This window comes from Cordyceps militaris (genome assembly GCF_000225605.1).
Source record: "Cordyceps militaris CM01 unplaced genomic scaffold CCM_S00008, whole genome shotgun sequence".
Lineage (NCBI taxonomy): Eukaryota > Fungi > Ascomycota > Sordariomycetes > Hypocreales > Cordycipitaceae > Cordyceps > Cordyceps militaris.
The window spans coordinates 25,142-40,619 of NW_006271976.1; the positions used below are offsets into that span (position 1 = coordinate 25,142).

A 15,478-nucleotide genomic window follows, 5' to 3' on the forward strand; every position below is an offset into this window, starting at 1 on the left:
TAAGCCTAGGTATTTATAAGAAATTCCTAGTATTAAGATAAAATACTAGCCTAAAAAGCACTAAATTCTATTAAAAATAATTAAAAATAAAATATTCCTCTTTATTAAAGAGAAGAATAATATAAAGTATTACTTAAAGCTTTAAAAGAATAGTATACTTCCTAATAATAAGCCTTTATTTTTTATTTTTATTAAAAAGGAGTTATAAAACCTTTTAGAATATAAAGTCTTCTAATTTATTAAGTTTAACCTTATTATTTACTATAAATACTTATTTAAGTTTTAAATAGTTAATAAGATTAAGTTTAATACTATTAAAAAACCTATAAAGAAAATATATATAGTTTTATATAGTTATTAAGACTATAATAAAGATATACTACTTACTTAATTACTAACTATTTAAAAGATAAGCTAGTATTTAATCTTAAGCCTTATACTAACCTAAATCTAATAAGGTTAGCTATTATAGCTTTAAAATATTACCTAGGCTTATATATAGGCTAGAACCTACCTTTAGTAGTATATTCTTACCTAGATTCCCCTAGAACTCTACTATCTCTACCCTAAGGGTACTATTATTAAGGTTATCTTATTACTATATAGTATTCCTAAGTCTAATACTTACTAGTAAGTAATATACTTTACTTACTACCTTAAGAAGCTTAAGATAATACTATCTACCTATAACTAATACTTTTTACTAGCTTTAAGCCTTAATCTAGGTATTATTAATATATAGACTAATAATATAATTAGCCTTAATACTATTACTTTTAGTAAATAAAAAGCTAATACCTTTATTACTATTAGATTCTAGGCTAAGCTAAAGGAGATATTTATAGTAAAGAACTTACTAATATTTAATAGATATTATATCTTTTTAGGTACTAATAGTATTATTCTAATAGTCTTAAAAAGATAATTAAAAAAGCTTTAGTTACTAATAGACCTAAAAGGGTATATTAAATAGTAAGCCTAAGGTATATACCTAGCCTTTATATACTAACTAGAAGCTATATTTAACCTATTTATTATTATATAATTTAAGGAGCTTAAAAAAGATAATTTTAAATACCTAAATACCTATATTTAGTAGTAAATTAAGAATACTATTTAAAGCCTTTAGTACTTACTAATCTAGTTAAGAATAGCTAAGTTATTTATTTTTATTAATAGTTCTTTTACTAATAATAAAGATTTAAATTCTTAACTAGAATATATAATTATTCTAGGTAATAAAGAACTAATTAACTATATTAAAATTACTATTTAAGGTAATATTATTACCTAGAGTTTAATAAAAAGTAAGTATATTATTTAAAGTATACTAGTATTAAAGCTATATAGTATAGTTCTAAGTATTAATATAGGTTATACCTTTTTTACTACTTTAAATAAGATTATAGAGTTAATAGGCTTAGTAATAGTTCTAATAGTAGTTTATATAGATTTATTTTTACTATATAAATACCTAATAAAGCTTAAAACTATTAAGAAAAAGTATTTAATAATTAATATTATAGTATTATATTAGTCCTATAAACACTATAAGTTTACTAAGGTCTATTAGATTAATAGTAATAATAACCTTATAAATATACTAATAAAGGCTACTTTAAATAAGGTACTATAAAAGCTAGTTAATAATAACTAGTTAATACTATATATTTAAGGCTAAGTTAGCTATACTATAAAAGCTATAAAAAGGCCTAGAGGCTATATAACTTAGTTAAAAGAAAAGACTACTAGTATTATACTAGTAAGTACTATAGTAAATATAATTAGCTAAATATAGTAAATATTTAATAAGATATACTATATATAAAGGTATATAGTAAATAGATTTATATTATATATAGTTATATATAATAGCTAATTATATTATATAATATATCTATATAATAGTTATACTATATAATAATATATAAAAAAGTCTTAATATTTATAGCCTTAATATAAAGTACTATAGAGGCTATTATAATAGGTAACTAAGCTAATAAAACTAGACTATTATAAAGGTATTATTACCTTTTATAGGTAAGTAAAGTAACTACCTATAAGCTATTAACTACTAATATATATAACTACTAATTATCCCTTTATTCTTATAATTTCCTAGTAGTGCCTAAGGTATTACCTATTTATATATTTAACTATAGCCTCTCCCTTCTATAGTTTATTTTATTAGTTAATTAAGAATTATTATTATATAACTATTCCTATAGAGTACCTCTATAGGCACTCTATGCCTGTGATCTTATAACTGTTACCTGCTTGGGATAGCGATCCCAACAGTATGCACGGATGACTAGTACCTAGTAGTACGTACTAAGTTAATCATCAGTCCAAGTGTTGGTTAATTAGCTTTCTTCCGTTTTTTTTTCTTTTTCTGCTCCGTCTTTGAGTTAGCCTACTTGACAGGTTCATTTTGACATTTTCTGTAAAAGCAATTATCGGACGACAAGAGCCCCCATATCATTCCAGTTCCATCCAGGGAAATGAACTAACTACCTACCTAGGTACCTAGTCAGCTACCTAGACAAGCGGCATTGCACCGATACCTGCCACAGCTGTTATTTTCGTCCTCTCTCTAGTTGTACGAATAGTCTTACAACGTTTCAAGGGGCCTAGGCGAATAATGCCCGGAAATCACCTCGGCAGTCCCATCAGCCTTGTATCCGCACAGTATGCGCCCAATGGCTAAACGGTCATATTCTGGAGTTCCCAAGCACATTCGGACGCTGTTCTCTCACCCTGGTCAAAGTCTTTGTACGGGACCTATGGAACGTATCTGAGAATTAACTCAGAGACGACTATTTTGGAGCCAGACGCAAGGTACGTTCGTTACATTGACATTGCGCTCGACATCCAGAGGGAGATTTGCTTGATGCTTGATGCTTGATGCTTGATGCTTGATGCTTGATGCTTGATGCTTGATGCTTGATGCTTGCTGCTTCGGTCGCGACTCTCAGCCTCATGCTTTCAGATCGTCGCTTCTGTCATGATGGAATCTCCAGCATACAGCGGCAAGAATTATTAGGTAGAAGAGCACGTGGACGGCTAAGTTTACGAGAGGGTTATGTAAAAGGGAGAAAGTGTGCAATCACAGTCGCCTTGTTTGTCAGTTTGTCGGCCTGCGTCCCTCCGTCAACCACAGACTGCAAAACTCTAGTTACAAGACTCGACACTCGAGCCCGAAATTTCAGACGAGGCACTGCAAGGTTTCTGAACTTGGAGAAAAAAAATATTTATTCAAGTGCATGAGTGTCTCTACTTGGCGTCTTCAAACTCCCGTGGCATCCTCCTCACTATGTTTTTATCACGCTCGCCATTTGCCTTTTGGTGGCTTGATCTAAACTACGCAACAAGCAATTCCGCATGCCAATTTTTTGCTATTCCTCAGATATAAATCGGACCACACACAAGAGACAGCGTCCTAGGAACGCGTTCGAGCTCAACTACCACACCTCACCCAAAATCATTCACAGCAAACCCAGCGTCTGCGAAAAAAGAAACATGTGATGCCTGCCTCTAAATATGCCTACTCGTACCTTCTAATTCAAAAATCAAGTGCCATGTACAGCCTTGGAAAATGTACAATAAAAAAAACATGCCCAGCCCAAGTCCCTTCCTGGAACTTCCCCATGTACGCCCTGTCTTTGTTTGATACGCCCCAAAAATCGTCAAAAACTCCTCCAGTCCAATCATCGGTATTATTCCTTCAAATGCACCCAGTTCCGTCCAACCAGTATTGTTCTCATCAGTCATTAAAAATAATGCCTTTCGACACCATGGCAATCTCATAGACTAGGCAATCCTGACTTCACCGACTGCCTTGCCGCTACTAACATTGCCCCTCCTCGACTTCTCCTCACATAGCTCCTTGACCTCATCACTCTCTTCTGTTTGACCCGGTACCTCAACCAGCCCTTCTTCAACAAGCGCCGTCAAGAGGCTGTCCATGGTCAAAACATGCTTCCGGTGCATCGGGAGCCCATCCAGCATTCGCAGTCGACTGCAGCTAGCTGCCAGCACCACCTGGTGTAATCTCCGGCGAAGCTTGGTTGGTTCATCCAGTCGACTGACGTATAGCCCATCACGCTCTTCATCTGCATCCGGAAGCGCGAACGGAGGTGTCGTGTCGTTTCCAGTCGTCTTCACCAAAGCCTGCAGCGGTGCGTAAAACCCGAGAGTCATGGGATTGTCTCGGGTATCCAACCTCGTCAAGTGAGGAAAGTCCATGAGTAGCTGCGTGACGGATGTGGAGTCGGAGAGCCGATTCCCCGCCATCATCAGCTTCTTCAACCGTGGAATGTACTGCAGAGGCTTCACATTTGAAATCGCATTAAAGTTGATATTCAGCGATCGCAAGTTCGGCATCAGCTGCCCAACATTGTCAGGCAGGCACGTCAGCCCACAGTTGGCAAGCTCAAGCAGTTGCAGGTTCAGCATATCCACCTTGGGCTCAAACGACTCCATATAGTTGCCAGAGAGATACAGTTTGCGCACTTCGTATCCTACCGACAAGAACCCAAGGCTCAGGGGTTCTTGGCCTCGCTGCTCCCGCAGAGAAAGACTGTCGAGTCGTCTGGTCCGCTGTAATCCAGTCACACTTGGCAGCTGGTTCCCGTCGGCAAGCAGGGTGTGAAGATTCGGCAGGCTGCTGACATCCAGTTGCCTGAGTTTGTTCTGGCTAATGTCGAGGTGGCGAACCGCCTTGCATGATTTGCTTGCTTCGAACGTCTGCAGGTTGTTGTTGGACAGCTTCAGCTTCGACAGGCATGGCGCGAGATGCGCGTTGCGAACGACCTCAATCTTGTTGTCTGCAAGGTCTAGATCTGTTAGCCTGCCAAAAGCACTGTCCTCAAAGTCGAGCTCCACGAGAAAATTCCCTCGAGCCCGTAGAGAGAGCAGTCCTTCGTGCGAGTCCAGCCCATCCAGACTGGTGAGGTTATTGTTGTCTGCTTTGACGCTTCGCAAATGCACCAAGTTTCTCAACGCCGACAGACTCTTGATTTCGTTGCCAGAAATGTCAACATACTGCAGGTTGACCAGATGGTTCCACGATGTCAGCTCCGTCAGCATGTTCTGTGAGACTTTGAGCTGCCGCACGCTAGAGGGCACGCCTTCCAGGTGGCCAAGCGCATTTTGCGATGCATCGAGTGTCACCACCTTACCGCAAAACTCTTCCAGCATGTGCAGGCTTGAAAGTCGCTTATCGCTCAGGTTGAGCTCTTCAATATCTTGCCAGTATGGCTCGCATGGCTCAACCTCGCTTAGTCGTTCAACAAGCTCGCGTAGCGTCAACGACATGACCTTCTTTGAGCCATCGCCAGTGGACAAGTGCCGGTTGCCTAACACGTAGCTAACCTCAAACCCAAAAGACTGGTCTCCTTGATTGACGTTGAAGTCGGACAGCGGGCTCAGAGACATATGGCCAATGTTCTGCCCGATGACGACACTCTCGTCGCCAACAAGGGCCAGGCTCTTATTCCCCGGCGTTCGGCTAATGACGACGCTGAGCGATGTATGCCGGCTCTCTTGTCCTCCGTAGTTCATGAGACCCTGTCCGCCCACAAAGCTCAGCTGGTTCGCCTCGTTGGCGAGCAGCTCGACGGTGCTATCCTCGTCCTGTTCGTTAATCGGTGAGACCGGCCGACGAACAAAATCCGGCCCCTGCTGTGATGCATATCTCATAGTTGGTGGTCTAGACTTGTTGTCCGATTGCCGCAGAGCCGCTTTGCCAGAAAAGTTGTCCGGTGGCGATTGATCGGGGCTGTGGTCGAAATTTATCGAACGAGGGGTCACCTCTTCGTCAAAGCGATCGGCACCCAATGACATAGCTTCTTGAATAATCGACGCAATCGGCGAGGAGAACGAGATAGTCATATTCCTTCGCTTTGCCGTCCCATTCCGAGAGTCATGGAGCTCTGGTGTTTCTCGCTTTTCAAGCTTTGGGAGCTCCTCAACGTCTTCATCGCCCTGGTCAGGTGAAGATGGAGCGAATAAAACCTGCGGAGGGGGCGGGGGGGAGAAGACCGGAGGCCAGCCACGCCACGGCCTCGTCTACCATCCATACCACGCCTCAGGTTTCGCAATTCCTGTGTCATGTCGACAGTAAGATCGGGAATGCTACCGAATGGGTCTTCTTCGCTTTCATCAGTAGCCGCGATGCTGTTGTTGTGGCCGTCAGGCTTGGCATCCTTCTTTTTAATCCAGATATTTTGAGACTTGTCGAGATACATGCTGCCGACCCTATCAGGGATGAGGTGTGAGACGCTTTCGGGCATGATCGTTCTTCTCGTATCAGAGTTGGTTGAAGATGACGTAGGAATGGTGTTGGCAGAGTGAGCGGATGAGTTTGAAGGGTAGCCACGGGCTGGACTGGCGGGCAGAGAGAAATCGATAAATGGGCCAGAAATTCGTACATTGGCAAGATCGCTGACGATGTTGTCAGACATAGGCAGCGGAGCCCCAGCACGTCCAAACGTCGTCTGGCGAGTCGGGCTCTCGATATGAGCCCCTCGCAAGACATCTTGCACCATGCCGACAGATCGCATCGAGGAGGTTGCAAGATCGCCCATATCGCTCATCTCCTTATACTTCTTCAGCCGCGCTTCTAGATCGGGGTCATTAGATCGTTCTTGGTAATTTGGTGATTGCTTTCCTTCGCGACTCGGGGGTCGCGACAGGGGTTCGTAGGTGGAGTCTGGCTGCGACCCTCCTGCAGCCTCAAATTCAGCATCTGCTCCCGTATTATGTTCTTCTTCTGATTCTTCCAGACTTGTAAGTCCTGTCGGCTTCACCTGACTCCGAATCATGGCCATGATTTGCGCTGCTTGATCAACAAAATCTTGCGTCTTGATTGATGGTTTCCGGTCAATTTCTGCCATGCCACGCCCTGTCATATTTGCCTTGTTCAGGGAGTCGTCAACTTCTTGTGACGATTTCCGGCTCGAAGCGGGCGAGCAAGGCTTCAAAATCTTTCTTCCGGCTAGGACGTTGGCTTCCGCGATTTGAAACTGCCCTGGTCGTGCGTCCTTACGCTTCTTGCCCATAGCATTCTGCATCTGTTGGTGGGCCGCATCCACTTGTGAAAGCTGCTCTTGCCGGTTATGAGTAGCATCAGATCGTCTCAATGTTCGTCGCCTTTTTGGTGTAGGGTCTTTGATGGGGGAATTGCTTGTGCGCTTTGTATCGCACACCTCATGGTCGCGTCCAGGTGGGCCACGTAGTTCTGGTGTATCCATGGTAATAGTCGGCCGCAGCGCTTCCACATATACCTCAGTTGACGCGCCTGATCGTTCGCGTCGCCGTGAAATCAATAGCTTAGACACATTCCCGAAAGACAGTTGACGGCGAGATTCCAGAGGAATCAGATACGTCTCTGGCGAAACGTTCTCTTTGTCCGTGCCGTCAAAAGCACCATGTGTCTCAGACATTTCTGCTGCGAATTCGTAATTATCCAGTTGGCCGCCACCAAAATAGCTCACCGATCGTCGGCTCTCGTCTATGCCCTCACGCTTGACGGGGTTGGCCAGATGCTCCGACGAGTCGGCAGAATCGACGTCCTCATACTGGCTGATTCGCCGTAGCAGAGTTTGGTTCGTAAAAGTGTCGTATGGTCCAAAGAGCTTCAGCGGGCTGCCGCTTGGGTTTATGCTGCGCTTATCCGGGCTTGGAAACGGCGCTCGCGGCATTATCGGGCTTCCGGTTGATTGAGAAGCACCACGTGAAGGCTGTTCGGTTCGGATGGTGGGAAACTCTTTTGGCGTGCTGGCTTGCAGAGATTCTTCTGGCAGCATCTCTGAAGTGTCGACGCCAAGGTCAGGGCTAAGCGCTCTAGTATAGAACGAGCCATCTCCCGAGCGGCCACCTCGACGCAGGTTAATATGGCCCGCATTATGAGTAAAGCGATGGAGGGCATCGATCTCAGACTCTCGATCCACTATCGCGCCAGGATATAGCGAATTATCCTCGGCATCATGGGCCTGGCTCTTTTGAACACGCTCCAGCTTCAATTGTAGCTCGCTCACCGGTATGTCCATAGCGCCAAACTTGACCGGCCCATCCTCTTCATCTTGCCGGCCAATCACAATGGGGCTAAAATCTTCGTTTCCAATATCAGTCTGACCGCTCACTTGGCGGAGAGACCCATGAGCAGGCTGTGGCGCATTGAGGAGCACCTTACTGCGACCAATGGCGCCGACATGCTGGAGGGGAGATTCTTCCACGAAGTTGTCCATTGGCAATGATGGAAGAAAGCTGTTGTTCCCGTTCGAGGTGGAGCGGAAGTGGGCGCTGCGATTTCCTCGTCTTGGGCTCGGACTAGGTGTCACTTGTTGGGGAAAGTCGTGATCATCTTGCTCGGCAAGTTCTAGTAGCCTGTCGATATCTTCGTCTGACTCGTATCGGTATTGTGGTGGACTCGAGGGTAATGTCCGGTCGGGCATTGCTTGGCCATGTTGGACATTAGCGAGATCTGCCTGTGGAGGCTTGAACATGTCTTGTAGGCCAGTGCCAGCAGAGCAAAACAAGTCACGCTGCTCGCCATACGGCACCTCGCCGTTAATGAGACGCCGCTTCCATTCGGGTGTCCCTTCTTTCGCAATCTGCGCATCCTCGCTTTTGTGTACAACTGAGCCGCAGGTGGCAGCCGAAACAGACCGCGAATTCTTGGAGTCTAGCTTGAGCTCCTGTGAAAGCCTTGACGGGAGCTTGCGTTGGGAAATATTTATTTCGTTCGCCGATCTTTCGTTTAGGATATGACTGCTGTTTCCGGCAACGGGGGAATAGATTGGATTCGCGCCGGTACGACGAGGGATTTTGCTCGGTGTGGTATCGGCGTGAGGCTTCAGCGGTGGGAGTTGTGCCTCCGAGGTATCTGAGCGTGGTTCAGAAACCCAGTCCTCTGACAGAGAGTCCAGCCAGGCATGGGCCATCGCCGAGTGTAAATGTCTAAAGAATTGTAAGGATAGGTTGGAAATCTCGCTTTCGACTAGTATAACATGGCCAGCCGGGAATTCTGTCGATTGAGATGTGCTGGTGGGGTTGAGAATTGTATTGCGAGTTTGTCGCAAAGTGAGGGCGGGTAGGAAGATACGCTCAAGCAATATATCAACGTGGCGAAAAGAGTGTAATCAACAAGCATTAGCCTGTAGAAATGGCGTAGTAGGTTCGGGTTGACTATAACTGTATCTACTCGGGCTTTAGAGCGTCCAGTGCCGGTGGCGCGGTCTTCGTTGATGGTCTGCACGGTGGTGTGTCCAGGTAAACAGAGCAGTCCAGATCCGGTAAGTGTAGTTGCCGTGTCAACCTTGCCTCTCACGTGTGTAGAGCTCACCAGCCTCCAACGCCGGTGACTAGTTCAACATGCTGCACAGAAACAAAGCAAACAATCTTATAAAGACAGAAAAAACTTACAAGTCCTTGTTTGATATAATTGGGACATTAGTGTATTCTACAACTTCAAAGTCGGCGCCGATGAAGGCACCAGCAGAGAGCAAACGCGAAGTGCCACTTTACGCGCCATCACGTGGAGACGCGTAGCGCGTCTAGGCGTGGTCCTCTCGAGCCTAAACGTAATACCAAGATGTTGCCGACATCAAGCCACAGGCTGGGATTAACTTACACGCCCAGCCCCTTCTTGCTCTTCCCCGGTAGCTACCATACATCCCATATATGTTTGTATATGATTCTGTCAAAGCAATAAATTTGCAGGACGCCATGGCGCCTCGAGCTCTTCGTTCGGACTGGCCCCTCGTCGATACCATCTACTGCGAGGCGAAGTGCCCTGACAATGATGTATACTACTTTGGGTCCGACGACGACCAATACGAAAGTCCTCGAGAGAGAAAACGTCGCTATGAACTCGCTGGACAGCGTTTTCTCGCGGGTTCTACGCCCAGATTATTTTCTGCATCCCTCGCTGGACCATTCGAAAGCAACCGAGGCTGGAGGAACCCCTGGGCCAGCAAGTCACAGTCGACTCGAATTGCACGACAACCGGAACCTCAGATACCCAACGTATCAAAAGCACTTGGCTCCGTCAGAGCTACGAAACGCCATGTTCAATCCATTATTCGGAAACACAAATTCGACGTACCCGAGTGTCATCTGCCTAGTCCGCAGAGCCTAAGAACGGCATCATTGGCATCAGATGGCCATCCGTTTCTCGAGGATGAAGAATTACAAACAGTTGAAACATGGCGCCATAGTGTCCGTTTAACGCAACCCGACGCGGTGCAACAGTCGACGCCGCAGGCAACCGATGCCGCCTCTCCGCGCAAACGCAAAGCAAGCCACAATTGGCTAAAGACAGTTCCTAGCAAAAGAATAAGATGCGAGCGAACGGATAATAACAAATTAGAAGGGCCTCAAACTCGCAAGTCTCTTTTACCAATTCCGTCGATACCAGGCGGTGAACCGGCCGGGCTGGCACCAACCTCGCCACAGGATTCTACCAATCAGCTCCTTTCGCCTCAAAAAGAGTCATCAGCCACTACAAAAACTTCACGCTCTGCAGTTCCGGCCGATAGCAAACCTAGCGATGAACTTAGCAGAGAGCAGCAGGCCGTCGCAACATTGTCGTCGCCAGTGTCTCTCCGAAACGTCAAGCAAGTGAACCTGACCACCGGATTGTCGCCTCCCAAATTCAAAATGGAGGCGGGAGCTGTACCGGATGCGAACCCATGGCCTTCGGGTGCCACCATTCCCAATACAGCAGCCATGCATTACATGGCAAGTAGCAACACTGTTCGCGAGCCATATAGGGTTCCAGACGATGAAGACTTTGTTTTTGATATCTTATTGGATCCACCATCGGACTCGAATGAAACTGAAGAGGACGAATCCAGCAATGAAGAATTCACGCATGATGCTGCTTTAGAAGATATCCACCACGAACAGTCCATCTTGAACGGGAAACACACTTTGGATGACGACGAGACATCCGATTCGGAGCTCAGTGATCTTTCTAGTTCTCCGGAATTGTCAGATTTGGAGGGCTCTGTAGATGAATCACAGGCAGAGCCTATGGAAGCACTTCGCGACGAGGAAGCCGACTTGAGCGATGATCTACCGATTATACATACGGAGATGGTGGATTTCGATGCCGCTATTGAAGCGATGGACACGATGGACGACTCTCACCTGGAACAACCCACTAGAGCCGACTCTAGTTCGCATCTAGAAGATGTGTCCTCTGCAGATATGTCAGCGAGTGTCGTCAGAAGCAAAGCTGGCAAAGCTGGCAAAGCTGGCAAAGCTGGCAAAGCTGGCAAAGCGAGTAAAGCTGGCAAAGCTGGTAAAGCTGGCAAAGTTGGCGATGCAGCTATGTCTCATCCAGCTCCTAAAGGGGAGACGAGTGTTCTAGGCAGCAACGAGTCACCTGACGTGTCACACACAGAGACTAGGCAACCGCCCCAGCCAGATATCGTCGAAAACGAGGCTGAGCTCGACACACTTGATCAGAGTTGCAACGCTGTTGCAGCAAAAGCGCAAGTAGGGCCCGAACCTTGTGTCACGGCTGAGCCTGCGACCCAATCACGAACAGAGAATATTGTGCCACAGTCTCCCAAGGTGAAACAAGAATCATCCGACTTTTCGTTGAGAGCAATGTTCCGAAGCTTGGTCCCTACAAATACATGGGCCCAGCTGACGCACCTAGCCACTGGTCCTCCGCAATCAACACAGCGATCCGTTCTCTCAACTACAATGGAGGAGCATGTTTTACCAAGCGTTGAGGACATTTCTGCAGATAATCAGGAGGAGTCGATGACGGCTTCGATGTGTGACACTGTGTCCTCCGAAGAAGCAATTGATGGCAGATTCCAACAACAGCCATGTTCCGGGCAGGACAAGCATGTGATATTGGGAAAGCTACCGACGCTTCCACCCCGAGCTAGCGAAGCCAGCATCCTACCTACATGTCGGAAAGAATCGACGCTTCTCCGACGAGACGATGTGAAGTCGAACGACAAGTCGATCGCCAACGAAGAGATACTTGAAACCAATCCCCGAGCAAGGCCGGCGCCATCCGCGACGGCATGTGAGATGTCACCTCCAGCCGCCGCTCCTGCTACGCCTGTTCGGGAGAAGACTTCATCGCCTCTTGGAGAGGCGGACGATTCTGGACCACGGTTCGCTTTCAAGTCGTTCGCTGCTTTTACGACACCATCCCCGGAGCGCCTACGTATTACGAAGCGCCGCAAGCTTCCAGGATCAGGTCTTCGGCATCCGAACCTCAGAGGCATCTTGTCGTCAGGAAACGCCGGCTCGCCTCGACGTACAAGCAAGAGAGTCTCGTGGTTGCTTTCGGGTGATTGTGACGCAGAGACCAGGAGTCTTAGGGACAATCTGCCGCCGAGTAACCGTGAGGCGCCGTCCTCGCCGCCACCCCGGACGCCGCTTGCAGAGTTGCCTACTGCTTGTAACGATAAATTTGCGAAGCACTTTTCCTCAATCGTGAGGCGCACTGATGGGCTGCGACACCGATTCCACGTCTCGGCGGACACGGATCGGGTCGTCGAGGCTTTGGCCAGCAGCCAGAGCTCAAACATGATGGGCAAGAGCGCAGTCGATGCAGTCATGAAGGATACGGTAGTGGCGTTGGAGGGCATTGACGCGGAGAACCAGAGCAAGCCGCGAGAAGCGACCATGTCTGTCGAGCCAATGGATATGGTGGAGGACATGGTCCGCGAGATGGGCGATTTTTGGCAGGCGTGGGATGTGGACGCAGAGCTCAACGCGGCGAAGAGGGAGCAGGCCAAGGCTGCGTCGACTAGATCACAGCCACAACCTGCATGGCGTTGATATGACTTAATCATGGGATGGCGTTTATGTTTGTGGATTCACATGTCAAGTATTGCGTCGCTTTAGATACCATTTCGCCCATTTATGTTGTAAATCTTTTCACCTGCTTCTTGATTTACTTTGTCGCTGTGTGTTCTAGGTCACGTTCAACTTGGCAAATGCAGCGCTGTTCACCCTTTGGGGGTGGGTTGCTGCTTCGTTGCTATAGAGTCGGACGCTGTTGAAAGTCGCGCCCGTGGCCTTCACGCCGAGCTCGCCGAGGCAGTACATGGCCAAGCCTCAGGAGCATGACAAGATAGCAGCCAAGAGGGAGGTATGGATTCCAGGAACAAGCGACTGACCATACTGCCAAGTTAATGTCACCATGCCAGCGTGAAATGTTGTTGCGCACTCTTGTCACGTTCGAAAGTTCACATGGTGTAGGGTAAATTGTTGATGCCCAAACGCCTGTTACATTACCACTTTGTGGTCGCACATACATGCTACCAGGCACGCCCTCTGCCGTGAAATGGCTAGCTCCTCTACAAGGCATTTTCGGCTCTAGTCAAAAAGGAAGAAGACAAACAAACTGATTTTTTTTTTGGACAAATTCCAGTAGTTATTTCCAAGACAGTTTTGTGCAGGGCAGCAGTCACATCTTAGACGCGATGCCAAAAGGGTGGGCGTGCGGAGTCGTGGTTGGCGGCGTGTGGGGCCGGCAGGGCAAGAGTGGGTCCGCCGACCCGGATGGCCCAATTGCCTGCGCGGGAGTCTCAACGTGGTACGGCCCGGTCATGATGAGGCATGTCTTCCGCTCTTGGGAGGAATAGGCTGTGCTTGCCTCGTTTTTTTTTCTTTCTTTTACACAGAACATGCAACGCCGGAATAGGGGATGCCTGTTCCAAGTCATAACACACGCCCCCCTTCCCGACCCTTACTGAGGAGCTATTATCCTGGGCTGTGTAAGTGAAGATGGACCTGCCTTATTCAAAGCGGAAACGCAATGTTGAAGTGCGTGTCAAGATATTATCAAGTCGCGCGGGGCTGTTAGTTGCTGGCTTGCATATGTTGCAAAATAGTCAGGCTTTGATGCAAGGGGGCGGCGGAGCTGGCAGCTAATAGGCTTGTCGCAACGTTATCAGACGAAGAACCGACATGATAAAGGACCTGCTCTATCATCACATATGTATCCTTACCATAATAAGTGTGCATCCCCCACATGTACGTACAGATTAGGCCTCATATATCTCAGTAGGATGTCGCATCTCGAGTGAATTCGCTTGCGACTCGAGCATGCATTAGTTATCGGTATCTAGACCAGCCCGAATTACCGATTTTTACGTGAAACAGGCCAGGGGCAGGGACCTGGTAAGTCATCATGGCGGTGTCTGCCAGGAAGCCTATTTGCATAGTACATGGATTGAGTACGTGGCGGCGAAGTCGAAATTCATTTTTATTAGGCGACCCAGAGCACGGAGCTAAAGTCACCAATGACGGAACAGCCGTGTGCCATGTGGTTGGTGCTTGAGATGTTGGCCGAAAGTCGAGACACGACTGGGATTTCCCGCTGTCAAGATCATGCGGGCGCCATGTTGTTGTTTTAGTTCTTCGTCTTTGTTGGTAATGAGGTGACTAGGTTGCTTTCATGCGAGCAACTGATCGGACACCGACACTTTGAAGAGGTGTGGTCATGACGAGCGTCGGCCACCTTGGCAGTCTCGATTTGTTGTCCAGTCGTTTGATGGCCAGTCATATCCGCAGCATCCGTGACGGGCGGGCGGGTCAAGCTTGCCTAGGGCCACGTTTTGACGCTTTGCGCCGACATTCGTCTCTAGGTCGATCCATGATGCAGCATTTCATGTCGTGTTGGGCGAGAAGGAGCCAGGCGTTGGCCGTCCATCTCGAGAGATCCGCGCTAACTAGCCACGGCGTGGGGGAAGGTGGGCGGTGGGCAATGAGTGCGGTAGGAGGCACGTGCAGAGAATGGGATGTGCTGATTTCATGTTTGGCTGATTTCATGTTTGGTACAGTCCAGATGAGAAGAGGGGGGATAAGCATCATGATTGTCTACATAGCAGTAGCTGATAAGTCGGCTTTGGAGAAGGTTGACACAGGCCACTGGGCATTGGCCAGAGACGGCGGTCCACCATCTTCTAGAAAAAGATTGAGCTTCCGGAACGGGAAGAGGCTGCATGTCTGCATGGCTCATCATCATTGGTGTCGGCGTTTTTTGACGGATAGTGCATCTTGTTTGGCCAGGGTGGCATTGGCCATGTCAGTGCTTTTGAAAGCAAGGGGAACTGCGGCCCTGTTTGGTAACCGCGTCGGCGTCGTCGGCGCGGCAATGACAAGCTCGACGAGGATATAAGGGGGACAAGATCAAACAAAGAGAAGCCAGATAACAGAGGATGTTTGGGACAAGAGCAGGGGTGTGTGTGGTGAGCGCCATAGCGCGGCTCGTAATCTGCCGGGCGGCGGGCTGTGCATCTGGTTGAACCTGGACGGCATGAAAAACATGCGTGGGCTTTGGCTTCTAATTGACTGCAGAGATGGCCCCTGAGCCGGGAGCCCGGAAATGACTAGCGTGTAGCGAAGAGATGTTGAGTGTTTGCGTGTGTTGATGGACAAATATGAAGCTTTCGGTGAGGATTCAGGATAGGCTTTGCACGTGTGTATCAGGATA

At 47.4% G+C, this 15,478-nt stretch overlaps 2 protein-coding genes across 2 annotated transcripts; one reads left to right on the forward strand and one right to left on the reverse strand.

Annotated features, from left to right (window-relative positions):
• Positions 1–3,810: 3,810 nt before the first annotated feature.
• Positions 3,811–8,945, reverse strand: CCM_09105 (septation initiation network scaffold protein cdc11; the record flags this gene model as incomplete). Its single annotated transcript, XM_006674239.1, has 2 exons — positions 3,811–5,985; positions 6,057–8,945. 2 exons carry the CDS (start codon positions 8,943–8,945, stop codon positions 3,811–3,813), a joined length of 5,064 nt encoding a protein of 1,687 aa, XP_006674302.1.
• A 784-nt stretch (positions 8,946–9,729) lies between these two features.
• CCM_09106 (uncharacterized protein) lies at positions 9,730–12,816 on the forward strand (the record flags this gene model as incomplete). Its single annotated transcript, XM_006674240.1, has 1 exon — positions 9,730–12,816. The coding sequence occupies one exon, from the start codon at positions 9,730–9,732 to the stop codon at positions 12,814–12,816; it is 3,087 nt and encodes a 1,028-aa protein (XP_006674303.1).
• Positions 12,817–15,478: the final 2,662 nt, after the last annotated feature.